The sequence below is a fragment of the Populus alba genome, chromosome 1, assembly GCF_005239225.2.
Source record: "Populus alba chromosome 1, ASM523922v2, whole genome shotgun sequence".
NCBI lineage: Eukaryota > Viridiplantae > Streptophyta > Magnoliopsida > Malpighiales > Salicaceae > Populus > Populus alba.
In genome coordinates, this window is record NC_133284.1 from 29617237 (window position 1) to 29644768 (window position 27532).

General features: G+C 33.8%; 2 protein-coding genes across 2 annotated transcripts; both read left to right on the forward strand.

Annotated features, from left to right (window-relative positions):
* The first annotated feature begins 1064 nt into the window (after positions 1-1064).
* Positions 1065-6314, forward strand: LOC118032990 (protein DAMAGED DNA-BINDING 2). Its single transcript, XM_035037812.2, has 11 exons — positions 1065-1529; positions 1604-1694; positions 2070-2197; positions 2631-2753; positions 2892-2980; positions 3070-3190; positions 3555-3646; positions 4420-4549; positions 4816-5064; positions 5146-5342; positions 5838-6314. Exons 1-11 carry the CDS (start codon positions 1275-1277, stop codon positions 6061-6063), a joined length of 1701 nt encoding a protein of 566 aa, XP_034893703.1. The 5' UTR covers positions 1065-1274; the 3' UTR covers positions 6064-6314.
* Positions 6315-15334: 9020 nt separating this feature from the next.
* On the forward strand, positions 15335-26729 carry LOC118032989 (ABC transporter G family member 31). The gene is made up of 24 exons (XM_035037811.2): positions 15335-15748; positions 16010-16130; positions 16225-16313; positions 16900-16984; positions 18038-18200; positions 19292-19368; positions 19454-19598; positions 19980-20281; positions 20351-20632; positions 21022-21338; positions 21428-21588; positions 21673-21776; positions 21859-22015; positions 22126-22191; positions 22267-22397; positions 22487-22819; positions 22915-23205; positions 23309-23392; positions 23718-23851; positions 23966-24193; positions 24754-24925; positions 25011-25098; positions 25344-25510; positions 26232-26729. The coding sequence occupies exons 1-24, from the start codon at positions 15405-15407 to the stop codon at positions 26496-26498; spliced, it is 4308 nt and encodes a 1435-aa protein (XP_034893702.1). The 5' UTR covers positions 15335-15404; the 3' UTR covers positions 26499-26729.
* Positions 26730-27532: the final 803 nt, after the last annotated feature.

A 27532-nucleotide genomic window follows, 5' to 3' on the forward strand; every position in this document is an offset into this window, starting at 1 on the left:
ATTTTATTTTATTTAATATTAATACTAGATATGATACTCATTCTTTTGATTTCTATTTTTTAGTATTTGTTTTTATTTTCTTGGTTTATTTTATTTTTAAATTTCATCCCTCATTGTTTTGTTTCATTTAATTTGGTATCATCTTTGGTTTTTATTTTTTTTAATTTCTATTTATTTTGTTTTTTTTTTTTAATTTTGGATTGTTGAGAATTTTTCTTTGTAATTTTTTTGGGTTTACCTTTTATGAGGTAACTTTCATAACCTAGGATACAAGTTTCAAAGATTAACCTAGTTTGACTTAGGTTTTTTATAATTTTTTTTATAATTTCATCATTTGATATTATATTATTAAGCTTTTCAACTTTGTGAGTTTTGCTGCTTTTCTTTTTATGGGGTTCCAATCTCATATTTTGGGTCATGGGGTGGTCAAGTTAATAGGGTTAACTCGAGTTTTTATTTTGATTTTATTTTGTTTTTCCTTTAATTATTTTGTTTGCCTGGGAGTTTAGCTCCATTGTTTTATTTAATTTTTTTTGTATGGAGTTATCCCGCTCTTATAAGTTTGTGATGTGTTTGACATGCCAACTTGAAATTTTTTTTTTTTGTCATTTAAATTTGGTTTTTTCAATTCGCCTCTCATTTTTTGCTTTACCAGTGATTGATCTTTATTTTTTTTTCTCTCTTTATAAAATTATTATGTTCTTATTTAATTTTTAATTTGTTATAAATTAGTGAGCATTTATTTTATATTATAATATGTTTTTTAAAGTGTTTTTAAATTAATTTTTATTTAAAAATATAAAATTAATATTTTTAGATATTTTTAGATGATTTGATGGATTGATATTAAAAATAACAAAATATAAAAAAATTATTTTAATTAATTAATATTGTTAAAAAACTACATGACTATCACTAAACTAAATGGACGGTTTTGATCAGACAGACGACGCGTGAGTGCCTAGAGGCTGATAAAGAGCCACGTCAACTCCCGCCACATACCAAACATTTAATACCGTAAATACCCTCACGAGCAAATACACCCCCCCCGCCCCCCCCCCCCCCCCCCCCCACCCGCCATCGAAAGACGCTTCTTGCATCAGTAATCGAGGAAATAAAAGTCATATTAGTCGAGGGAGATTTTAGTAAATCAGGTCCGTACAATCAAAAGTCGGTTTTCTAGTTCTCAGATTATCTAATCCCTGCACACCTACGTCGTTGCTGCTTCAAAACATCCTCGTATATCTGTCGTTGTTTTATGTGAAATACCAAAAATGGCCCCTCGGACAAGAAGAATGGCGTTTCCGAAAGTGTTGATTGAGAGAGACACCGACTCCGAGCAAAGTTCTTCATCGGACGATGAAGATGAGTTGGAAGAAGAAGATGAGGGCCCACCATCAGAATCAGAACCAGAACCAGAAGAGGAGGATTCAACCAAAAATGGATACGGAGAGAGAATTGAAGAAGATTTAAGTTTAAAAAAGAAAGGAAAAGCACCCATCACTATTAGTCTCAAGAAAGTTTGCAAAGTAAGCTGCTTTCCCTTAAAGGTTTCCTTTTTCCCTTTCTTTTAATAATGATTTATTGATGGTTTGTGGTGAAGGTGTGTAAGAAACCGGGACATGAAGCGGGATTTAAAGGAGCAACATACATAGATTGTCCTATGAAACCTTGCTTTCTCTGCAAAATGCCAGGTATGTGTCCATTTTGGCAAGCATTTATTCTATTCAAGTCCTTTATATGATTTTTTGCTGTTAAAGTTGTTGCTTTTTTGGGAATTCTGACAAATTACCATTTGCCAATTTGTCTTTTAGTAATCTGGAATTAGTCTACTAAACTAACTTGTTTGCGAAAATGCTACTGTGATCAATGCTTTAAACTCGCCGTGTCAATAATTTTCTATTATTTTTGTGACGGATTTTTGTTGAAGTCATTTTTTTAATCGTGTGTATTATTTGTGTTTTATGTTAATTCAATGATATCTATTGTCTATGGTAGGTACTGCTCAATGTGTGATTTGATGGTATAAAATGATGTGTTGATGTTGATAGTGTTTTGTGAATGGCCAGGCCACACTACAATGACATGCCCACATAGAGTGGCAATTGAGCATGGTGTAATCCCAGCACCCCGTGCAAGCACTCATAATACAGTGGAATATGTCTTACAGCGCCAGCTTAGACCAAGAATCCTTCCAGTTAGTTGTCTTCTCTCTTTTGTGTTCAGACACCCATGTGCTGTTTTTTTTATTATTTGTTTTAGGGGCGGGGGTTTTGTCAGGGATGGTGGTACATGTCATGTTTAGAAAAATTTATCAATCCTGAGAGCACTCTAGTCTTGAAATAGTTAGTGATGCAGCAATTTGATGATGGTTTGACTTATTTTTTCAAAAATATTTTGTACAAAACCTGCTCTTTTGCAATGATTTCATCTGGTTTGACTGATTCTGGAAAATTCAGATTTCCTAGCTTTTGGACTCCCTATTGTGTTCAGTTTGTCTGTGAGAAATTTTTATGTTCCTGATTGGATTGATCAACATGATTTTTGTGCAGCTCCTTTTTTTGGTGATTTTGAGCTGCTGTTGCATATCTTGGCAGCAAATTTTTCATACATTGTGTTTTTTGATACAGATAAAACCAGCATATGTTATACCAGATCAAGTTTGTTGTGCAGTTATCAGATACCACAGCAGGCGAGTAACATGTTTGGAATTTCATCCAACAAAAAATAACATCCTTTTATCTGGAGATAAGGTTAGGCTCATGCTATGCATTGTAGTTGATACAAGTTTTTTTTTAAGGATGCACTATTTCATTATAATTGTCCTACACTTCATTTATCTCCCTTTTCTGCTTTCTTCTTCTTCTTCTTCTTCTGGGTCTGTTGAAAAGAAAGGACAAGTTGGAGTTTGGGATTTTGACAAAGTGCATGAAAGGATGGTTTATCAAAACATACACACTTGTATTGTAAATAACATGAGGTGAACTCTCATTCATGAAATTTTAGTTTTCTTTTTATTCACTTGAAGCTGTGGGGTAAATAAAGAACAATTATCACGTGTATTTTCAGGTTTAAATCTACAAATGATGGTATGGTATATGCTGCATCCTCTGATGGAACAATTAGTAGCACTGATTTGGAGACTGGAATTTCATCATCTTTGATGAACCTTAATCCTAATGGTTGGCAGGTAACTTGACTTTATCTTCTATTCATGCAATGCCTGTTAGTATCTCATGGTTATATTGTTTTTTCTTGAGTCTTATGTTTTGTCCTCTTGAGATTTGTTTGTTAAGATTTGTTAATATGTAGATGCCTTTGGTTTGAATGGTGAATTTCAGTTCAACTCTTCTCTTGTTATAATTTGATGAATGGATGGTCCAGTGTGTTAAAAAGCCATTGTCTGATGTCTGTACTTATGAAAGGTTCCCTGCATGCATGTTAATTGATTGGGCAGAGGCGGAGGAAGAAAACTAAATTTTTGTCATATTTGCTTAATAAACTGATTTCTGATTATTAATTTTGGCGGATGACTGTATATGGCTTTTTTGCAGGGTCCAAGTAATTGGAGAATGCTTTATGGCATGGATATCAATTCAGAGAAAGGTGTTGTGCTTGTTGCTGACAACTTTGGTTTTCTCTACATGTAAGGTTCAAGATTTTAGATAACTTTGTCTATACAGAAATATTTAGATATGCAACAGGGAAACAGATTTAAAACAGGTAATTGCGTGAATGGAATGCGTGCTTTATGAACTAGTCATTGGATACCTGCACTTATCACTTAGTTGGACAAGTTTTAGCTATGCTTCTTCCACCTTTTCAAGAAGCATGCCACATTTACAGCAATCGATATCCAGAAGCTGAACTATATTTATGAATTTGTCAGTTATGCATGGCCCATGAACTGCTGTAATGGAAACATGATTCCCTTGTCATCTTGATTTGTTAATTGATGAGCCACCTTTAAGAGGGAATGCTGGTTTACCATATGTTGATAGCTATGCTAATTTTAACTCGTATTTTTGTATGCATTCCGAACTTTATTCCATCTTCTTGGCATTTCTTTGATGGTGGATAAGAGCACAAGTCATGATCAGTATGCTAGTACTTGGAGGAACATGTGCATCCATAGACAAGCTTGGGATTCATATGGGAGTAACACAATAAAACCTGAAAGAAAATATTTAAAAATTCATTTGAGACTTCTACTTTAGTGCTGCCAGTTTGCTTAAATATTCATTTCTGCTTGAATTCAAAAAGCTAATGAAGAAATAGAAAATGGATGGACAGTGTAACAAGAATCAAGCACCTCGTGGGGGAACTTCTGATGGATTTGTGTGGTTTCATTATTTTCTCTGTGCCTTCTTTAAATAACTCGCTCAAAGTTGGGTTTTGTGCTTCTTATGGCTTGCTCAGGGTGGATACACGATCCAACAGTAAAATTGGGGAGGCAATTTTGATCCATAAGAAAGGTAGCAAAGTTGTTGGACTTCATTGCAATCCAGTTCAACCAGAGCTTCTTTTGAGCTGTGGAAATGATCATTTTGTAAGTTTTTAATGTCATTAGTTATTATACATTTTGTATTTGCTCTTGTCTCTGCTGGACCATCTGGCTATTCTATAAACCTCTGTGTATGCTCTGTTTCCCTGGTTTTCCCCCTCTTGTTTCACAGATTCTGTCTCTTAGATGGATTAAAAAAAGGCTGTCTAAAACATGCTTGTTTTTCTCAGCAACATGTAAATACTTGTTTGTGTGTGGTTTTTGTTTATGTTGTCCTGTTCATACTAGCCTAAGCAATATCATCTTCTCAGGCTCGTATATGGGATATGCGTCAACTGAAAGCTGGATCATCTCTTTCTGACCTTGCACACAAACGCGTTGTTAACTCTGCATATTTTTCTCCATTGTCTGGTAGCAAGATTCTTACCACTTCACAAGACAACCGCCTGCGTATTTGGGATTCTATCTTTGGAAACTTGGACTCCCCAAGCCGAGAAATCGTACACAGTCATGATTTTAACAGACATCTAACTCCTTTCCGTGCTGAATGGGATCCAAAGGTGATAGAAATTGATTGATGTGTGTAACTTTCAGGCTTGCCTTTATTCTTTATGAATTCAGGGACATTTTTTTTGTTTCAGGATCCAACAGAGTCCCTTGCAGTTATTGGTCGCTACATAAGTGAAAATTACAATGGAGCTGCCTTGCATCCGATTGATTTTATTGACATTAGCACTGGGCAACTAGTTGCTGAAGTTATGGATCCAAACATCACAACCATTAGTCCTGTGAACAAGCTACATCCACGAGATGATATTTTGGCATCTGGCAGTTCGAGGTTGTTCTCTACTCTTTCATTGGTTCAATGGATTCCATAGCAGAGAAACCCTTATATATATATATATATAACAGCTAGACCTTTTGTCGTTGAAATTCTGCAGGATGATCCAATTAGCCTTCTTAACTGGAACATTTACATACTCTTTTGTCATGCATCACTTCAATTAATCCTTAGGCCAGCTTTAGTGCCCATGATAACCACATCTTTTCCAGTGGCATCATGCGATTTACATATCCACCCATCTGTTTAAGAAACTCTTGTTATTGATATTAACTCCAATTAAGAGTATATATATGTTTCTCTTCCCATTTGCTGAGTGGCTGATTTTTAATTATCAATAATTTAATGGTTAACTTGTTGATGCTCTTATATTTAGTATTTGGATGTATCGATAGGAAGTTGGAAATCAGTGACGGAGGGCTTAGCACTATTCTACTTTTAGTTTGATATTTTCCCCTTGTCTTTTTTGTTCTTAATAAACTACTCTTCCAGGTCCCTTTTCATTTGGAGGCCAAAGGAGAAGTCTGAACCTGTGGAAAAGAAAGATGAAAGTAAGATTATTATTTGTGGAGGTTCTATGAAAAAGCGTAAAGGCAAGTTTGGTGGTGAAAGTGATGATGATTCTGAAGATGATGGATGTGTATCCAAGGGCAAGAATTTTCAATTTAAAAAGGCTGGATCAAAATCAGCTCCCAGACCTCGCAAGGTTAACAAATAAGCTTACAAATGGGAACAATCTGTGTTATCTACTGCTGTGGACGGAAAGTTTTGTCCCTAGATTTGTTGATTCCACCTATAAATCTCTACATGGATCGCCAAGTAACCTTCATTTTGACAGAAGTGCACTTTAACAGCAGCAGCAGCAGTGCTCCTCCTTTTGTATTCTGTATAATTGCGAACAAAATGCAATGCAGTGTAATTTATGTTTCCTTGTTCTGGTAGTAGTATTGCAGCAGGATTTCGTGTTTAGCCTATTGGATCATTGTGTGATGGGATTTTCTTCATTAGTTTTCTAGGCTGGTATACAGTGCCTTGCAGGTCGGGGCTTCCATTCGAATTAAAAAAAAAACATCAAACTGTTCACCGACTGGCACAAACAACCTCGACATAGTTAATGTAAGTTTTTAAGAGGTAAAACTCAGTATTTCACCGTCAGTTAACTTCTATCCAGCACTGTGCATGATGTTCCTCGTTGAGGGAAACCAACACGCTCTAATAAACCCTAGGTAGACTGGTACAGGCATTTCCCTCCGGCATTTCCAGACTCGGTAAAATAGCAAATCTGGTATTTAGGTGGCTCTGCAGTATTCCTATTATACTCAGGTTAGCCGGTATGGTTTAGAACCTAAACCAACCTTTTCATGCTGTAGTAGCATGACAAATGTTCATCAAGTCATATAAATAACTGATCTTTTTGTAAAGGATCAAGGAAAGTTATCCAACACAGTTACTCTTTTATTCACATTCATGTGAGACGTTTGAACACCAGCTGAAAATAATAGGAAATCTACAAGTAGATTTTTTGTAGTTGGTGGGTTAGTTGAACACTATCTGATTTATTTTGATACGAAACAAACCTAAACAGGAAGATGATGAAAATAAACGAATTACTGCAGCGAGGGAAAACACTTACCCTAAGATCATTAATCATAGAGTGTAATATTAGAGGCCAAAACCCCACAGATCAAAGAGGTATAAAGAGAAACCAAATCAATTATAGCAAGGAAGCATTGAAGGACACCAAAATCCTACAGTTCTTCTTCTTTTCTTTTTTCTTTTTTTTTAATTTAATCTTTCCACTCGAAGTTTTATAAAACATTACGAGGATCTATAGCAATTAATCATAGTAATTGCATTATTGAAGGTGTCTGTAGCAACCATCCAGCATTTCTGTTATGTACTCGAAACTACCCATTACGATACAATAGAGGGGTCATTGACAGGGTCCCTCTTCTCCTGATAATGCTACAGTTGGCGGGGGCAGAATTCTTAGTAGAAGCAAATTGACAGTTGCAGATCACTTGGGATAATTGCATATACTGGTAGAGAACTTGCCATATTTAGCAGAAGCAGAATAAATAGATTTAATAGGCTCTTCCTGCAATTAAGAGATTTGAATATGTAATTACATATATTCTTGTGTGATTCTATATCAAGAATATAAAGCAGTCTTATACACACACACACTACAACGTGTAACAAAGATATAAAAAATATTACAGAAGCTTTTTTGTTTCTCTATTTTTCTTCATGGCATCAGTTAGTATCCACCTGTCTCTTCACTTGTTTACTTAGTAGATCTTCCTATGTCAAAAGGGATGGAGACTTCGTTGTTCCTCCTTTATCAAACAATTCTGATGTTAATACAAATCAATGTTTGTATTTAGTACCGTTGAATGATTTCAATTATTTTCCTTAGTCTAGAGTTGTGTCGTTAGTTCTTGGAGGAAGATCTAAAATTGACAAAAGCAATGTTACCTCTGATATTGCAAAAATCTTGGTTTAAATCTTGGTTTCGAATGATCAGATGGTTCAATTATGGCTGCTTAACACCATGGAACCACTTATTGCAAAAATCTTTATCTCCTCAGAATTTGTTGCTTATCTATGAGAGGCAGTAAAGGAGATTTATGAGAATCAGAATAATATTACACATGTATTTCAGCTGAAAGACATTTCATGTTTGCAACAAAAAGGAAAATCTTTTGTTCAATATCTTGGAAACATGAAAAGCAAGTGGAATGAGCTAGTAATTTACAAACCTCACACTAATGATCTTACAATATTATTGAAACGAGCTGAAAAAGACAAGATTTTCTAATTGTTGGTCAATCTATCTCCTGAATATGCAGATCTTCAAAGTCATATACTTATGAATCCAGAACTTCCACCCTTTACAAGTGTATGTGCAACCATCTAGCGAGAGGAAACCAGAAGAAGGGCCATGAATGTAAACACCGAAACTGACATATATGAAGCTAGAGTTTATCTATCAAACTCTAAACGCTTTAAAGACAAAAGAAACAAGGGCAGGCGATATGACTTAAAGTGCAATTATTGCAATAATCTTGGCCATTCTACAGACCATTGTTGGGTTTTACATCCAGACTTGAAACCAACGTTTGCAAGAGATAACAAGGCAGACTAGGAGAGATCTTAAGCATCTGGATATAAGACTAACATGGTGACCAACACAATAACTGATGGAATGTCCAATTTTACCTCTAGTCCCGTAACTCTCATCAATGAGTTTGCAACATATCTTCAAAAAAGCAGAATAAAAATGAAACTAAAAACTCCCTTGCATTTCTTGGAGATTTTTCAGGATTTGTTGTTACTAATAAAAGAGTTTTAGCTGAAGAAACCCCGAGTATTTTGAATACCTTCACATTAGCTTTTACAGTAAGTAAAGTGCATGATTGTTGGGTCATAGATTTTGGTGCCATTAATCACGTACCCATTGATCATAATATCATACTTGACTTTAAAAAATTTTCCCCACCATCTCAAATTGTAGTTGCCAAAGGTGATAGAACTCCTGTTGTTGGGCAAGGGAAAGTGAAACTACATTCTCAAACAATTACATCTTTATATATATATATATGTTCCTTCATTTCCTTTCAAGCTACTGTCAATCAAGAAAATTACATAGTGTTGAATTTAGTTGCTATTTTCTCTTTTCACAATATTGTGTTTCAGGATCTAGACACTCAATTAGTAAAGGATTTTTCTTTTAAGGTCTTTATTATCTAAAAAAAAAACCCTTACTTCTTTAAAGGATTTCACGTCAATACTAATCTAGATTCTGAAAAAAAAATAAAATTATGGCATAAACGTTTGGCAAATAATTCAGAACCTGTTTTGCCTAAATTATTTCCTTGTTTGAACAGTAATTCAAAGGTCTTTATTATCTTTAAAAAAACCCTTGCTTCTTTAAAGGATTTCATGTCAATACTAATCTAGATTCTGAAAATAAAATAAAATTATGGCATAAACGTTTGGCAAATCATTCAGAACCTATTTTGCCTAAATTATTTCCTTTTGTTTGAATAGTAATTCAATAAATTATGATTTATGTCATCTATCAAAATCAACACGTTTACCTTTTCCTTGTTTTACTTCTCATTCTAATAAACCTTTTGATTTGATATATCCTGATGTTTAGGGTCCAAATTTAATGTCCTTTGATGGCCACAAGTATTTTATTACATTTATTGATGATTACTCGCGATTTACTGGGCTATATCTTCTGAAATAAAAAAGTAAAGTTGTAATTTTCTTTTAAAACTTTTGCAATTTAGTCAAAATTTAATTCGCATCCACGCTTGGATAAGGGAATTGCATATTACCCTCATTCCAGCATAATTAACAAACAAGGGGAGTCCATATTCAATTTGTTTCCACTACCACTTTCAGATGATGACAAAAATCATTCAGACCTTTCATTTGACATAAGCATGGGACACTCTATTGATTTTGATCCTCTACGATCTGAAACTATTGATACAAATATGACATATACCCCTGTTAGTGAATCTGGAATTCTTATAGATGCAATTCAACTTGCAATCGACAACCACCATCTAGACTTCATGACTTTGTCACCTATATTGTCAAACATCCAGCAAACAGTGCTTTAACTTATCATAGACTTTCTTCATCACACACTGTCTATCTCTATGTTATATCCAAGAGGTCAGTCTCTTAAAATTTTCATGAAGTTGATCAACAAGAAGAATGACAGTAGGCAATGCAATTGGAACTTCAAGCTTTAAATGAAAATAACTCTTAGAGTGTTGTGCCACTTCCAAAATGAAAAAAGGGTTATGGGTTGTCGATGGATATATAAGATGAAATTCAGATCAGAGATGGCACCATTGAGATATAAAGCATAATTGGTTACATGAGGGTTCACCCAAACATATGGTGTAGACTACAAGGAAACTAGGGGCAGTACTTGAAGAAAATAGGTTCAAAAGATGTAATGTTGATCATTCTCTATTTGTTCAAACAAATTAAGGTGAAAGGTTGGCGGTGTTAATTTATATTGATGATCTCATTGTCACGGTACAAATCTTGTTGTTGTTGCTAATCTCAAATGGATTTTTCATTAGAAATTTTCTTTAAAAGATCTTGGTGCTCTCAAATAGTTTCTTGGTATAGAAATAGCTACTTCATATAAGGGACTATTTTTGAACCAATGGAAATACATTATTGATTTGCTATAAAAAGCAGATATGCTTGACTGCAAGTCGGTCAAGACCCCTTTGGATAGCAAATTATAGATGACCATGGATGGTGAACTTTTCACCAATTGCAAATTTACCCAAGGATGGTAGGGAAGCTTATTTATCTTATAATTACACAACTTGATAAAAGCCATGCAGTCAATCTTGTGAGCCAATTCATGCATGCACTTATTACAAATCATATGTTGATTGTTAAAAGGATTCTTTGATATCTTAAAGGGTCTATTAAACATGGTTTACTTATGAAAAATAATAGTCACACTAAGGTATATGGATATATTGATGTAGATCGAGTAGGAAACACTCTTGATCGCAATTGTATATTTGTTGGAGAAAATTTGGTTTCATGAAAAAGTAAAAAGCAATTGGTTATTGCTTGCTTCAGCAAAAAAGTAAAATATCGCACTATGGCATCCATTGCTTCTGAACTTATATAGGTAAAGGCTTTACTTAAAGATTTGAGTTTTTGCATTTTTAGCTTATGTCTTTTTATTGTGAAAATCAAGTTGCTTGCACATTATGTCTAATCCATTAATTTTCCATGAGAGAAATAAGCATATTGAAGTCGACTGCCATTATATTCGAGAACAAGTTCAATCATAGATAATTGCAACTCACTACACTCAGAGTCAGGATCAACTTACAGACATCTTCACCTAGCCTTTGTCTTCAATTAGATTTCATCAATTACTTTCCATGCTTGGATCACTTATTCTTATCGATCCAGCTTGAGAAGAGTATTGGCGAGAGCAAAATTCTTAGCATAAGCAAATTGACAGTTGCGGATCACTTGGGATAATTACATATGCTGGCAGATTGCTTAGCATATTTAGTAGATGTATAATAAATGAGTTTAATAGGCTCTTCCTATAATTAATAGATTTAAATATGTAATTACATATTTTCTAGCATAATTCTAGATCAAGAACATAAAACAATCTTTTGTGTGTGTGTGTATTGTTGGGTTTTTGGAATATCATATAGTAGTGGAAACTATAAAACAAAATTATTTGGGAGTTCCTAGGTTCCTGTTAGACTGATTTAGAGTTGTTTAGGGATTTATTACCTGAAGATGTGATATTTTTCAGCTTTGAATAATTATTTAAAAGTTGAGTTGATGCAAATTACAAGTCGTGCAATAGTCTAGCTTCCAACAGTAGTCCATATGAACCACACGTGAGAAACCTCTTAAATTTCTATTTAGAAAAGAGAGATTGATATGCCTAAAGTACTAGCTCTAATTGTATGTTTTTATTTTTAACAGACAACCTTTAAAAAATAAGAGGCATAACTTACTATTTATAGAAAAATATAAAAAACCATATAAATTAGAAAAATATCAAATTTTTCCCTGAACAATATCCATATATTAACTAGGATAATTTTAGAAATTAACTCAATTAAGTCCTCACTTGATTTTTCTAGGTCTAGAAATATAATCCATGTATTAATTATATTCTAATCATTAATTTCTAAAATATATTTTAATCAAGTCATACTTAATTAAATCATCCCAGATTAATTTTTGACTAATAGTTCTTAAAGTTTGTGACCTATTAGGTTCCTAATATGTTGATCTAAATATAAATTATAATTATAATTATAATTAAATAAATTAAAAAATTAATTTATTATCAATTAAACAATCAATTAATTTATATTTGAAGATCAAGTGTATTATTTACCAACGTGTCATGATCCCCTAAATATTAGAAAGTCATTAGTGGTTTGATTTAACCTTTTAGTGATCAGTTTCTCGGTGTAATTAATATCATTTCATCAATAATGTTCTAATTTAACATGAAATCTTGGAGTATGTCTGCCATGTTAAATCATGTTTGTTCTCTATCTAATAATCATTGATCGTTTGAATAAGATTTAAAACTCTCTTCAAATCTCATTCCATCTTAGCCAAGGATTTTTCAGTTAATACTATTTAAGAACAGATGAAATATTTTTTCTAATTCAACTTGAGTGATGAATCATCTCTTGACCACTTAAGTACCTCTATATAATTTATGTTATACCTAATGTCTGCCCTTTTGTTACCTTAATTAAAATAACATGTAACATGATCAAAGTATAACATTCTCTATATAAGATGACTTAGTGATCTCAAGTTTGAGGATCAATACTATTTGAGAACAAATGAAATATTTTTTCTAATTCAACTAGAGTGACGAATCATCTCCTGACCACTTAAGTACCTCTATATAGTTTATGTTACACCCAATGTCTGCCTTTTTGTTATCTTAATTAAAATAACATGTAACATGATCAAAGTATAATATTAACTATATAAGATGACTTAGTGATCTCAAGTTTAAGGATCACTTACATAACCGTCACATGAGTCTTTCCATATACATAAGTGATTTCTCTATATGAAATTCTCATACGAGTCAATTTAGTGTACATGTCTTATGACAAACACCTACATATAAGTTCTAAGTATCCATTATACTTTAGCTTATAAAAACAACTGCTTCCTATCATAAAAGAAATAATATAATATGTATCAGCTTTTTCAGCTCTAATGAATATCCAATATTCAAGAGAGCATCAACCAATAATATTTTAGAAACAATGTTTTGATGTAATAGAAACCCTAAAATTATAATAATTTTATAATTTTCTTTACAAAATATTTTTTGTCCCATAAACTTTAATTATCTTTACTCTAAATTTATTAATATAATATTATATGAATATTAAAGATAAATTAAGTCTTTATTAATAATAAATATATATTTATATAAATATAATAATATCACGTATACCCAACCAATTAGTTATATGACATATTAAACTAACATATATGTACTACAACTTGTAACAAAGGTATAAAAAATATTTTTGAAGTTTTTGTTTCTCTGTTTTTTTTTTTTTCTTCAGCTACCATTACGATACAATAGAGAGGTCATTGATAGTGTGCCTCGTCATTGATAGTGCCCCTCTTCTTGTGATAACGCCACTCCTCTATAGCTAGCGTGTTGCCAACAAATCAAGCTGACGAGAGGAAGATTGTCACGTCAAATGGCATCAAAATTGTTTCAGATTCCAACCTCACATTGTTCAAGATTCCTACGTCAAACAACATGAAGCATTAAAGAACAAACAAATTGTGCGGCTAGTATCTTAAATTATTTTCATCTTAAAGTGTTAAAGTGTTTGAGAATGCGGTTATTATTGTATTTTAAAATGTTTTTTATTTAAAAATATATATTAATAATATTTTTTTATTTTTTAAAAATTATTTTTAAGATCAACATATTAAAATGATTTGAAAACATAAAAAACATGTTAATTTAAAATAAAAAAAATAAAAAATTTTGCAAGAGTTTTTTTTTTTTTTTTTTTAATAATGCACAAGTACTGTGCGTAACCGAGAATATTTAGGATCATGATCCAAAATAGAAGTGCTTAAATTGCATAATACACACAGCATTTTCGAAGAGTAGAAAGGGATTGTTATTTCGTTTAGAAATTCCGTCGAAATTTGGTTGCGCGATGTTGTTCGTCATTACAGTGTTTTTGTGACCAAAAGCCTCGTCACGAAAAGCTTTAGCCAGAAAATGAAGCGCTCACTCAGTGCACTTTGCACTTTGGGTTGACGATTCGTATTCACGGTGCATTTTTTAGGCGTGGCAATATATAGTTTTTGTTTTGGTCCCTCTGATTTTAGATGTTTGTGTTTTTAATCTAAAATTTTATTTTTATCACATTTTAGTTCTTAAATGTTAGGAGATTGAAATAAAGCAAGGAGAGAAAAAAAGTTTGGATGGACATAATTATCTGGCTAAAAATAATAAATTTGATTTTGAAAAGAGGGTTCGATGGAGGAAGTTTTGCCCTTTGATAATGTCATAAAAAATAATCTTCAAAGCTTGTTTTATTTTGTTTTGATTTGATTTTGAGTTTCTTTGGTTAATTTTAGTTTTTTTTAATTGAAATTAGTGCTATTGAGGTTTATTTGAAGTTTTTGAATTTTTTTTAAATAAATTTAAATTTTGAGATCTAAAATATCTAGACATTGTTTTTTAAAATAATTAAAATTTATTATAGTTTGGGAGTGTGGTTGTGGTTGCTTTTCAAAATATTTTTTTACTGAAAAATATATTAAAATAATATTTTTTTTATTTTTCAAAAATCAATTTTGATATCAGCGCATCAAAATAATTTAAAAATAATAAAAAATATTAATTTTAAAAAAAAATTTATATTTTTTAAAAAACACTTTTAAAATACAAATATAAACATGGAACCTAACCTAGAGCACTTGACCTTTTTAATTAAAAAGCTTAGACATGACTTAGACTTTATGCTTTAGGTGATGCATTTTTTTCCTCCATTGTTTTGGTTAATTGTTTTATTAATTTATATTATACAAAGAAATTCCCTTTAAATAAAATTATTAAAATGACAATGGAAAATCACATAAAATTATTAAAATCACATAATACTTAATTCCTCTTTCGTTCTGATAAGTCCTTTGACTTTCCAGATGCAAAAAAACAACTAAAAATATCAGCTTCTTCTAGATCCAAGTTCATCTTTTACCAAGTCATTCACCTACCTGGATCCATCTTAATTTACCGAGGGTAATTAAATGTCTAGTTAATTTATTTTAACCCTTTAAATAGCCGGGAACTTCTCTTTCCTTCTTAACAAACCTCTACAGTTCCCTCTTTTAATAGGACACTCTTCCCTCTTTGAAACAAACTCTGATATACAAAGGGAGAGGGAGTTTCGCATCAGAGCCGTCTTTTAATTTTCCTCTTCATACAAGCTATCAACACAAACAATAACAATGGCAGCAGCTTCCAATGGAAGCGAGTTTTTTGAGTTGGACATTGATCCAGTGAGAGAGTCGTTTTCACGGCCATCGAATGCCGAGGCGTTGGAGGAGGACGAAGATGAACTCGTTTGGGAGGCGATTTCGAGGCTCCCGTCAAATAAGAGAGGGAATTTTGCCGTGATAAGGAAGTCTCCTTCTGAGCACGATCGAAGTGGAGGATATGGTGAGAGAGAAGAGATGATTGACGTCAGGAGGCTTGATCGTCATAAGCGAGAACTTGTTGTTAAAAAAGCTTTGGCTACTAATGCTCAAGATAATTACAAGTTGCTTTCTGCGATCAAAGAGAGGCTTGATAGGTACGTGTTCTAATTGTTTTCTTTCAAAATCAATGCTTGCATTGCATGCATGTGATTTTTTTTTTTTTTTTTTTTCTGATATTTTATTAATTTACGATCGAGTCATTTTGATTTTTACACTTTTTGTTACCAACTGTTTTAGTTTTCCTCAGATTAAAAGAAGGGAGAAGAAACTGGTGTTTTTTAATATTCGGATTTAGATTTTATTTTAGGTTTTCTGATCAATATTCATTTTCGCGTAAATTTCTGTTCATAATGAAGGGTTGGAATCGAAGTGCCAAAAGTCGAAGTAAGATTTGAGAACTTAAATATAAGTGCCAAGGTGCAAACTGGGTCAAGAGCTTTGCCTACTTTGATTAATGTTGCACGAGATTTGGGCGAGGTAATTAATTAATTAATTAATCTTTGCTTCTAGTTCATGTAAATTTAGTCGTCTCGACCACTGTTTAATTGATCGCTCGGTTTGCCATGTGCAGGGTTTACTAACAGAACTGGGGTTATTTCGAGCAAAGCGTTTTCCCTTAACAATCTTGAATGATATCAGTGGTGTTGTAAAACCGGGAAGGTAATGCATGCATATAATTACTTAGAATTGAAGTTGTTCCTAAGGATGGTTTCGAATCCTGTCTGAAGGAATCTCATGTACATTGAAAATTAAGCCAGTTAATTTTGGTTGGTATTATGGAAGTCTTCTGGTTTACAGCTACAGAATCTGTTCTTGAGGCGACTGCACAAATAGCAAGAAGTTGGTTATCGCATCACATTATTAAGAGTTCTGTTATAGAAGCAAATTCAATTAAAAAAATTCACTTCTTTAATTTCCTTAGGCTTAGTAACTTTAAATGAATTATGCCATGCTGAGATCGTATTAATTTGTGTTCTATCTCAATTGAAGAAAAAATAAGCAGGTAAGTCTTTTGAATTTAGATAAAGAAGCAAGGTCAAATCCATATATATCAAGTATTTTATTGTGTTCAAGTAAATATTTTCGATGGTTTACCTTTTATACGACTTTGTGAAAAAGTTCGGTTTGTTTATGAGCTAAAACTACCCTTTTGATTGGTGCTCTGCCGGAGAATTGATTAGTTTCATCTGTTGCCCTGAGAATCTTAACCAAGTCAAATAAACTGTTTTGATCTGGGCTCTTGCAGGATGACTCTGCTTTTAGGACCACCAGGCTCCGGCAAATCGACCTTGCTTTTAGCTCTCGCAGGGAAACTTGCCAAGAACCTAAAAGTTAGTACTTACTATCATTTCCAGCAAAACGTCACGTGAATCCTCTGCATACTTTTATTGATTTCCGGGATTTTTCCAGAAGCATTTTTTTGCCTAAATCTCAGTTTTAGTGTCTGAATCGTCACTAATGATACGGTGATACTTGGTATCATAGGTTAAAACTAAACTAAAATTGCAACAAAAAAAAGAAAAAAAAGAAAAAGAAAAAAAGAAACCGAGGGGGGTGGGAAATCTATTATTCATTGTGGTACGAGACACTGACACAAAAGGTAATGTAGGTGTACTGAAAAGTCAAACTTTACTTCACTGATATCTGCTTACAGCTAGCCTGGAAGTTTAATTGGGCTTGCTGGCCCAACCAAAAAGTGCTTGTAAAAGCAAGAACAATTAGCTTTCATCAGGAATTAACTCAATTACCCAAAGCATTTCTAAGCTGGGTTATAAAAATTATGGCCCAGACTCTCTTCGGCTGTTTTCAGTTCAACCTTCTCGTGCTGCAGTGTTGGAGACCAGACTACCATCCTCGAACGCCCTCTAATATGCTACCTGTATTTACCAGCCAACTATTGCTTTCAAGAAGATTCTGCTGTAAGAAATATCGTGTTTAGAGATACCTAGGGCAACTGGAGTTTATAAGAGAATAGATTTATCAAAAAGCTTTACCTAATATCTGCTCAGCGTAGGAAAACTTGAGTTGCCTAACTTGGCCTTTTATTTTACAGGTCAATAGATATTGCTTGCGTAGCTTCGGTATTTAGTTAAACCACTTTAAAAATGATAGGGCCAGCGTTTAAGCAACCTCTTCCATTCAAATGTTGGTCTCACTGGATTAATCACTGCTTAAGGATTGATTCACTCATGCTGAAATATCCTGTAGAGAATTGGATGAGATATACTATTCAAGGAAAACAAAAACAAATATAAGAAAAAGGGAAAAGATTTCGCTGTCTAGAATATCCCCTTTAGTAGATTTTCATCTGTTTTCTTTTTTTTTTGCTCTTGCTTAATTGCTGCTAGCCCATATTAACCTTATTCATCTTTTAATTTTTCCAGAAATCCGGTAATATTACGTACAATGGACAGAAGTTTGATGATTTTTATGTCCAAAGGACCTCTGCATATATCAGCCAAACAGATAATCACATTGCAGAGCTTACTGTGCGAGAAACATTAGATTTTGCTGCTTGTTGGCAAGGAGCAAGTGAAGGCTTTGGAGGTTCATTTACTTTCATTTCTTTTTAAATCATTCTTACATTCATGCTTTGTTCCAAATGATTTTTTCTAGAGGTATACAGGAGTTATTTTTAGCTTGAAACTGTTCCTAATCCAGTAATAATTCTAGGAATTAAATAAGTTCTTATGATCACGTAGATTATTGCTTCTTGGTCTTGTTAGCATTCGCATGGTGGTGCAACTTGAGATTGCCAATGATTAGGAATCAAGTGGGATAATCTTACCGTTTGCTATCTTGCTCGATGTATCTATTTTATGTTTTGCAGATAGAACTACTGTTTGATTTGTTACTGCGTAGACTTTATTGTCTTAGGCCATGTTTGTTTTTATATTACAATACGTATATGCATTATAGAAAATATAATGGCATAGAAATATGAAAATACAATAATTGTTGCTAAAAACCTGCCAGATTGTAGAATCCTCGGGTTCGTGATCACAATGCATTATGTTTTATTGCATCCTTCAGATGACGAACCTTGTTAATAGCATTTTTTTATCAATTAATTATAACCTGGGAGTCGATTATGTGATTTTGAAGATTACCAGTCTTGATCATTTGATAAGTAAATTAATTACCTACGTACTTAGGTTTTAATATTAATTATAAATGAATGGCATAAGAAAAAATCCAGCATAAGAAAAAATCCATTTACAAGAAATTGTTTATCTTGAATGAATTCCAATTTGTAATTGTCTTTGGAGCCTTTTTATATTTTCTTTTCAAATATTTTTTTATCATGTTAGTTCATGAAAAAGATGGATGCAGTTTGTTTTTCTCTTCTCAACATTATGTAGCTGAGTGACAAGAGATGGGGATGATTTTTTCATGAAAAAACTCGTCAACTTCTGGGTAATGCAGTCTTATCAACATTCAAAGCAATTCCAAATGACCATTTTCTTCTGGTTTTTCCCCTGTAACTCTTAAGTGGTTCTGTTTCCTGTCCAAAAATCAGCAATTTGGCAGTATTCTAATTAGGGGACACAATTTATGCATAGCATGAACATTCAGAGGTTTTTGGTTTGTTTCATATTTGCTATCTATTTTCTTATTCTTTCATCGTCCACTTCTAGGCTACATGGAAGATCTAGTTCGCTTGGAGAAGGAAAGAAATGTGCGACCGAATCCAGAGGTTGATGCTTTTATGAAGGTACTTCTTAATTTTTATACTTTTCTGTACAGTTGTTCATGTGTACTTCAGACTTAATTTAATCCACAACAATTTCACTGCACAGGCATCTTCAGTTGGAGGTAAAAAGCACAGTATTTCAACAGACTATGTCTTAAAAGTTCTTGGTCTTGATATATGTTCAGAGACAGTAGTCGGAAATGACATGTTAAGAGGTGTCTCAGGTGGACAAAGGAAACGGGTTACCACTGGTCTCTCTCTCTCTCTCTGTGAATGTTGATTGACACCATTTATTATTTTTGAAGCCATCAACTATATACATCACTATCATTTGTTTTGTTTTTGGTGCATTCATTTTATGGGTTATACTGATAGATGATGAGCTGCATCATGTATTTTCGTTGTAACTTTTAATGGCATGAGAATGTCCAAATTCAAAGACAGAAAGTACAATAATCATGGAGTGCTGGTGTTTCCTAATTTTTTACCAATTATGTTGTTGTGGATATATGGACCTGTTGGCAGTAAAAACACGAGAGCTTTCCATATTGTGTTTGATTGTGAATTACCAGTGCTGAAATATTTTGTGATTTTGTCTATCAAATGATATTGGGTTAATATATGTTGTGCAGGAGAAATGATTGTTGGGCCAAGAAAAACCTTATTTATGGATGAAATATCCACTGGACTCGATAGCTCCACAACATACCAAATTGTGAAATGTATAGGAAATTTTGTTCATCTAATGGAAGCTACTGTATTAATGGCCCTTCTTCAGCCTGCTCCCGAGACCTTTGATCTGTTTGATGATTTGGTGCTATTATCAGAAGGTTATGTGGTGTATCAAGGCCCTCGAGCAGAAGTTTTAGAGTTCTTTGAGTCATTAGGATTTAAATTGCCACCACGGAAAGGGGTTGCAGATTTTCTTCAAGAGGTATTATGCTCAAAACTCTAGTAGAGTTTCCGTTCACTTTGGTTCTTGTCTGACATGCTTTATTCCCAGGTGACCTCTAAGAAGGATCAAGCTCAATACTGGGCTGATCAGTCAAAACCATATGTGTTCCTTCCCACCTCAGAAATTGCAAAAGCATTTAAAAATTCCAAGTACGGAAAATATGTCGACTCCGAGCTTTCTGTTCCATTTGACAAGTCCAAGAGTCATGTTTCAGCTTTGTCAAAAACCAAATATGCCGTATCAAGATGGGAACTATTCAAAACATGCTTCTCACGAGAAGTTTTGCTGATTAGCAGGCATCGTTTTCTTTATATTTTTAGGACATGCCAGGTATTGTTTATCTTGAGCTTAATTATGGTTTCTTTCAGCTTTTACATTGTAATTGACATATGATGTGTCACAATATGCCTAAAATATAGCCCATCTACTGTTAATTGCATATGTGATTGATATTTTTAAAATATAGATTGTAATTGGCAAATGATGCAGCAGTACATTTCATTTCGAAGAAGCTGCAATCAGTTATTGCTGGCTGCTTCATTCTGAGATTTTCTATTTTCACCGGAAGATTATTTGTGCATTTCATTTCATCCTGTTTGCCAATATTTCTAGTCTGCGATGCATCTTATTTGTGTATCAAATTTTCTACTTCTAAAATTTTCTGTTTTTTTTTTTTTTTTTTTTTTATATATATATATCTCTGCTATGTATGTTTAAAGGTCGCATTTGTTGGGCTTGTCACTTGCACATTGTTCTTGCGGACAAGATTACATCCCACTGACGAGATGAATGGGAACCTTTACCTCTCCTGCCTGTTTTTTGGGCTGGTGCATATGATGTTTAATGGCTTCTCCGAACTATCACTTTTGATATTTAGACTACCAGTGTTTTACAAACAACGAGATAATCTCTTCCATCCTGCATGGGTGTGGTCCGTTGCTAGTTTTATTCTGCGCCTACCTTACTCCATCGTTGAAGCTGTTGTATGGTCTTGTGTTGTATACTACACAGTTGGTTTTGCCCCCGGGGCTGGGAGGTAAGGCCAGTTTACTTGTGTATACGATGTTTTAGTCTTCGGGTCCTTCTTTATTCTGATGGGAGGTAAATTTTTAAAATGTGTTTCAGGTTCTTCCGTTTTATGCTCTTACTCTTTTCAGTGCACCAAATGGCACTCGGTCTCTTTCGGACAATGGGTTCAATTGCACGAGATCTGATTGTTGCCAATACATTCGGTGCAGCTGCTCTATTGGCTATATTTTTGTTGGGTGGATTTATCATCCCAAAAGGTATTTTGATGAATTTATAATCCCAAATGCACAACCGATTTTTCAAAGTTGCTTTCTAATTTGTGATTTAATTTCTTGTTCCAGCAATGATTAAGCCGTGGTGGATTTGGGGCTATTGGTTGTCACCACTAACCTATGGACAGCGTGCAATTTCTGTCAATGAATTTGGTGCCGAGAGGTGGATAAAGGTCTGCTCTTTTGGATTCCAATACCTGTTTTTTCTGTTGTCTGTTTCCTTTAGTATTAACATTTCCATGAAACTATATTCAGAAATCATCTTTTGGGAACAATACAGTTGGAAACAACATTCTCTACCAACACAGTTTACCTTCTAGTGATTATTGGTATTGGATTGGAGTTGGTGTTGTGTTGCTTTATGCATTACTTTTCAACATCATTGTGACATGGGCCTTGACCTACCTCAATCGTAAGTTTGAAAAAAAAACTCTTATGCCAATTAGATACATGAGAAACTCGGTCTGCTTCTTTTTTGGCATGTAATATTAGTAATAAACACTATGTGTTGGTTGATCACAGCTCTTACAAAGGCCAGGACAGTGGCTCCAGCTGATGTAACACAAGAAAATTCTGATGGGAATGATGGTAAGTCATTTTAATGTTGCACAATGAGTTGATATATGTGCATTGCTACTTACATGCTAAAGAATCTTTGCGCAGCAAGGGCTCAGGAGTTTGACTTGAATCGATCATCATTGAATGAAGGCAGTAAAAACAAGGGAATGATTCTTCCTTTTCAACCATTGACAATGGCATTCCATAATGTCAATTACTTTGTTGATATGCCCAAGGTTTGTTTGTCTGACGGGTTGAGGTTGCCTTGACTTTTTGCACATGCTTAGCTGATATTGCCAAAAAAAATGTTGTTTGGAATTCATAGGAAATGAGTAAGCAAGGTATAACAGAAAAGAAGCTGCAGCTATTGTCAAACGTGAGTGGAGTGTTCTCACCAGGTGTCCTGACTGCGTTAGTTGGGTCTAGTGGAGCAGGAAAGACCACTCTGATGGACGTCTTAGCTGGAAGGAAAACTGGTGGATATATAGAAGGAGATATCAAGATATCAGGTTACCCCAAAGAGCAACGCACATTTGCCAGAATCTCGGGATATGTTGAGCAAAACGATATACATTCTCCTCAACTTACAATTGAGGAGTCTCTCTTGTTTTCTTCTTATCTCCGGCTCCCAAAAGAAGTTAGCAAAGAACAAAGACTGGTGAGCAGAATAACGCACAGATGCAAATTCACGCATGCTTTTTGTTTATTTGTTTTAACTGTATTTTTATGTTTTTTTGCCAAAATGTACTTCAGGAGTTTGTTGAAGAAGTGATGAGGTTAGTAGAGCTTGATACTCTGAGGCAAGCTTTGGTTGGTTTGCCAGGGAGTAGTGGGTTATCAACAGAGCAGAGGAAGCGATTAACAATCGCAGTGGAGCTTGTTGCAAATCCTTCCATTATTTTTATGGATGAACCCACATCTGGACTTGATGCACGAGCAGCAGCTATCGTGATGCGAACTGTTCGTAATACAGTTGATACTGGAAGAACTGTGGTTTGCACCATCCATCAACCCAGTATTGATATTTTTGAAGCATTTGATGAGGTTTGTCATGCTTTTTCTCTGCACTTAAAAAAAGTTTGAGAACTGGCACTTGAAGTTAGTTTCTATTTAATTTTTAATCATTTGGGATCTGATACATGCACAGCTACTTCTTATGAAACGAGGTGGTCGGGTTATATATGGAGGGAAACTTGGAGTTCACTCGAAGATTATGATAGACTATTTTCAGGTAACATTGCATTATTCTATGCATGTAACCTTATAGTTCTGATTTATGTGCTTCTTCTGAAGAGTCTTTTATAGTAGCGTGAATTCAAGGGCCATGGCTTAGCTTTCTTAATTAGAGCCATGCTTCAATCAGTTAGGCCTTCCTGTTTTAACTTTATTATTATACTTGATACTACATGCTCTGTTGTTTGAAGACAAAAAAGGAGAAGAAGTAATCATTACTTGGACTTCCTTGTCATCTGCACACATTCTTTTTTACTTTCCTCACGTTCAAGGGAACCATGCTGATTCTGTAGTCCGCTCGTTCCTTTTTTTATCTTGTTCAGGGAATTGAAGGAGTCCCTCCATGTCCTGATGGTTACAATCCAGCAACTTGGATGCTTGAGGTTACTACACCTACTGCTGAAGAGAGAGTTGGTGAAGATTTTTCTGAATTATACAGAAAATCTAGTCAATACAGGTATTCTAATTGAGGTCTTGTTTAACTGCAAGAAAGATCTTGCAAAATATTCTCTTGTTCATCTACCGAGAGCATTAATCTGAATGAGTGGACCATTTTGTTTTATTGCTTCAGGGAGGTGGAAGCTTCAATTATGCATCTCAGTTCTCCTCCTGCTGGCTCAAAGCCTCTGAAGTTTGAATCGACATATGCTCGAGATGCACTGTCTCAGTTTTATATTTGCCTTTGGAAACAAAATCTTGTATACTGGAGAAGTCCACAATACAATGGTGTGAGGTTATGCTTTACTGTAATAGCTGCATTGATATTAGGCTCGGTATTCTGGAATGTTGGTTCAAAAAGGTAAATTCCTATCCTTATATATCACATCTGGGCGCAGTTGTCGAAATATGGATATACATTGTTGTGATCAACAAAGTTATGTGTTATCTTATTCTTTTTATTATGTACCCTTTTTAGTTGATTACTGCTTTGACATATTAAATGAAACGTAAGCTCGAAACTACAAAAAATATTCCAACTGTCAATCTCCATATGATAAAATTTAAACATATGACACATATCAGCCCATGTTAAATATTTTTTAGCATGCTTTTGGTACAAATAATTTTAGTATTTGGATACAAAACCGTAGATTAAATTCTAGATAAGTAATTTCAGATAATTTAACCAATGGTTACTGCATTTTCCATCTCAATACCACGAGAGAATTTAAAAGGAAGCGAAGGCCGGAAAAAAAATAGAAAAAGAAAACAAAGAGGACTGTTGTGCTTTTATTTGTTTACCGGTGCATCTGCTGGTGTTTCTTATGCAAGTATTCTTCACAATCAAGAGGTCTCATTTCCCTTTTGTTGAAATTCTCTGAATGTTGTAAAATCACTCAATCTTGACACTTTTGATAGGGACTCACCTCAAGCTTTGTCTGTGGTTATGGGAGCACTATATTCTTCATGCATGTTTCTTGGGGTCAATAATGCTTCTTCAGTGCAACCAGTAGTTTCAATTGAGAGAACTGTTTTCTATAGAGAGAAGGCGGCCGGAATGTTCTCTCCATTATCCTATGCAGTAGCCCAGGTGACTGTCACTGCTGAAGAAATAATCGCTTCTTTTGGAAAGAGCAGTTGATGAATAATTAATAATTCAATGTTCTTCTAAACAGGGCCTTGTAGAGATACCATACATTCTGGTTCAGACAATTTTATACGGCATCATCACATATTTCATGGTTGATTTTGAGAGGACGGCAGGTGAGATTCTAAGTTTCCATTATGAGCTACTTCGTTTGTATAACAATAAATAACTTCTTCCCTTTACTAATGATGACTTTGTTCTCTTTTCTTCTTCATCGAATTCGATCTATTACTCTATATCTGATTGATACAAGTTATGCATTCTGATTTCCATGATGTAGGATTTCAACATTTTCTCTCCTAATTATACTGCTTTGCCAAATGAGCCTTTCATGTATGTGAACGATTCTTGTTCAATGCAGGAAAATTCTTTCTATTTTTGGTGTTCATGTTCCTCACTTTCACCTACTTTACTTTTTACGGCATGATGGCTGTTGGTCTCACACCTTCTCAACACGTGGCTGCCGTCATCTCTTCTGCATTTTACTCTCTGTGGAATCTCCTTTCGGGATTTCTTGTCCCACAACCGGTAAGTGGTGCTCAAACTTCAAATAAAACAGTGCATCAAAACACTAGCAGCCTTAACTTGCTGTTCTTCTTCCAAGTTCCTAATGATATTAATAACTAGGATATTTGTCTTCATTTGGATAAAGCTCATCTCACTATAATAGTCTAACCATCTTGTCTATGACATACACATTTGATCCATGTGGATCTCACATCAACCCCACATTAAAGTGGGAATTGCTTTTGTGAGAATGGGGTGGTGAAGTAGTGCTAACACAGATAAATCCATAGCCATTCTTTCAGTTTTTCTTACAATCAATCAAACAGGCTAGTTCTGTGCTCTCTCGAGTTTCAAAAACATATCGAGCTGTTTTTTGGCTGAATCTGTTGAAGAACTAATTCAATTCTATATCAGGCATTTGCCAACAGGGAGAAATGATACAGTCCATCTCTTACAATATAATTTTTTATTTGTTCTTATGGATATCTACCCTGCCAGTCTGCCTCTTTCCTTGATAAGATAAACAGCTTAATTTTCGATTTCTTCCCCAACACCAAATAATTTTTTGATTTTCCTAAGACCAATTATATAACATCTCCAAGGTGAAATGTATTGGATAGAAAGGTAAGATAGTTAAAGGGACTTGGAAATAATTTGACTTCACAAACATGAGGAGAAAATCTTTCCCTTATTTTGTTTTCCGTCTAACCAGCTTCTATGGTTATTGTCTGCCATGTTTCAGAGTATTCCGGGATGGTGGATCTGGTTCTACTACATCTGCCCCGTTGCATGGACTCTGCGGGGTGTAATCTGTTCTCAGCTAGGTGATGTGGAAACAATAATTGTGGGACCAGGATTTGAAGGCACTGTGAAAAAGTATTTGGAGGTTACGTTTGGCTATGGTCCCAATATGATCGGAGCGTCGATAGCGGCACTGGTTGGATTTTGTCTCCTCTTCTTTATTGTCTTTGCCCTCTCCGTAAAATTCCTCAACTTTCAGAAAAGATGAGCTTCGGATTTACTTTCCCGAGATCATCGGTGCTTTTGTAGATTGCACAAGAATGCATCAAAATCAAAACAGAAAACCATTTACGGGACTATTTGATACGAAGACTCTCTTCAATGCCAGATCTCACCAGACTACCTGACCTGGGAATTTTGTGGTATTTTCTCAAGGATATTTTTCTTATCTCGCTCTGCCATGTCAAAACAGTTATGTACAAGTTCTACTGTAACAAATTACGAGTGAATGAGAAATTAATTTTATAAAAAATTGGTTTTTTTACTTAAAAATATATTAATTTTTCTAAATTTATTTCTTTATTTATGATAGCTAATCAGTAGATAATAGTAGGAATTTTAATTCTTTAATTTTTTAACTTCTAAAATTCACAATAAAAAAGTAAAAAAGGGATGAAGGAAAAGTTTAAACTAAGAATTTTTCATATATTTACACATTCTAGGAGTAATTAAAATGCAATAAAAATAATTAGGCATTGGTAACATGTTTTCTAAAAAAATAGATTTTAACCAAGTATTGAACAATATTTTTATTTAATATTGTAAGAGTGTGGAGATAATCTTGAAAAAGACAAAGTGGAAAGCTCAATCTTCAATAATATTGAAAGATAAAAGTAGTAAAAAATAGTACTTAAGTAAACTCGATTCAACCAAATAAACTCATGATGCAAGTCTTGCATGTCATTGGATTTAATAAGTTTTTTTTATATTAGAGATTTTTTTTCATTTAATTATACAATAATAAAGTGCATGAAATATTTTTTGTATGATACATTTTTTTTTAAAGGAAAGTAATCGTATTAGACACATGTGGCTATATCATTAATAAAAAAAAGAAGATGAAATTGTAGTATTTTATTTTTAGTTTTGAGCTAAAGAAAGAAATAAATCATCAATAACAAATAGTAAAATTATATATATATATATATATATTAAATCAAGGTACAAAAAATATTAAAAAAAAAACAAATAATAACTTGAATGCTACGGATGAACCCATTAAACCTACAACCCGCTTCATAA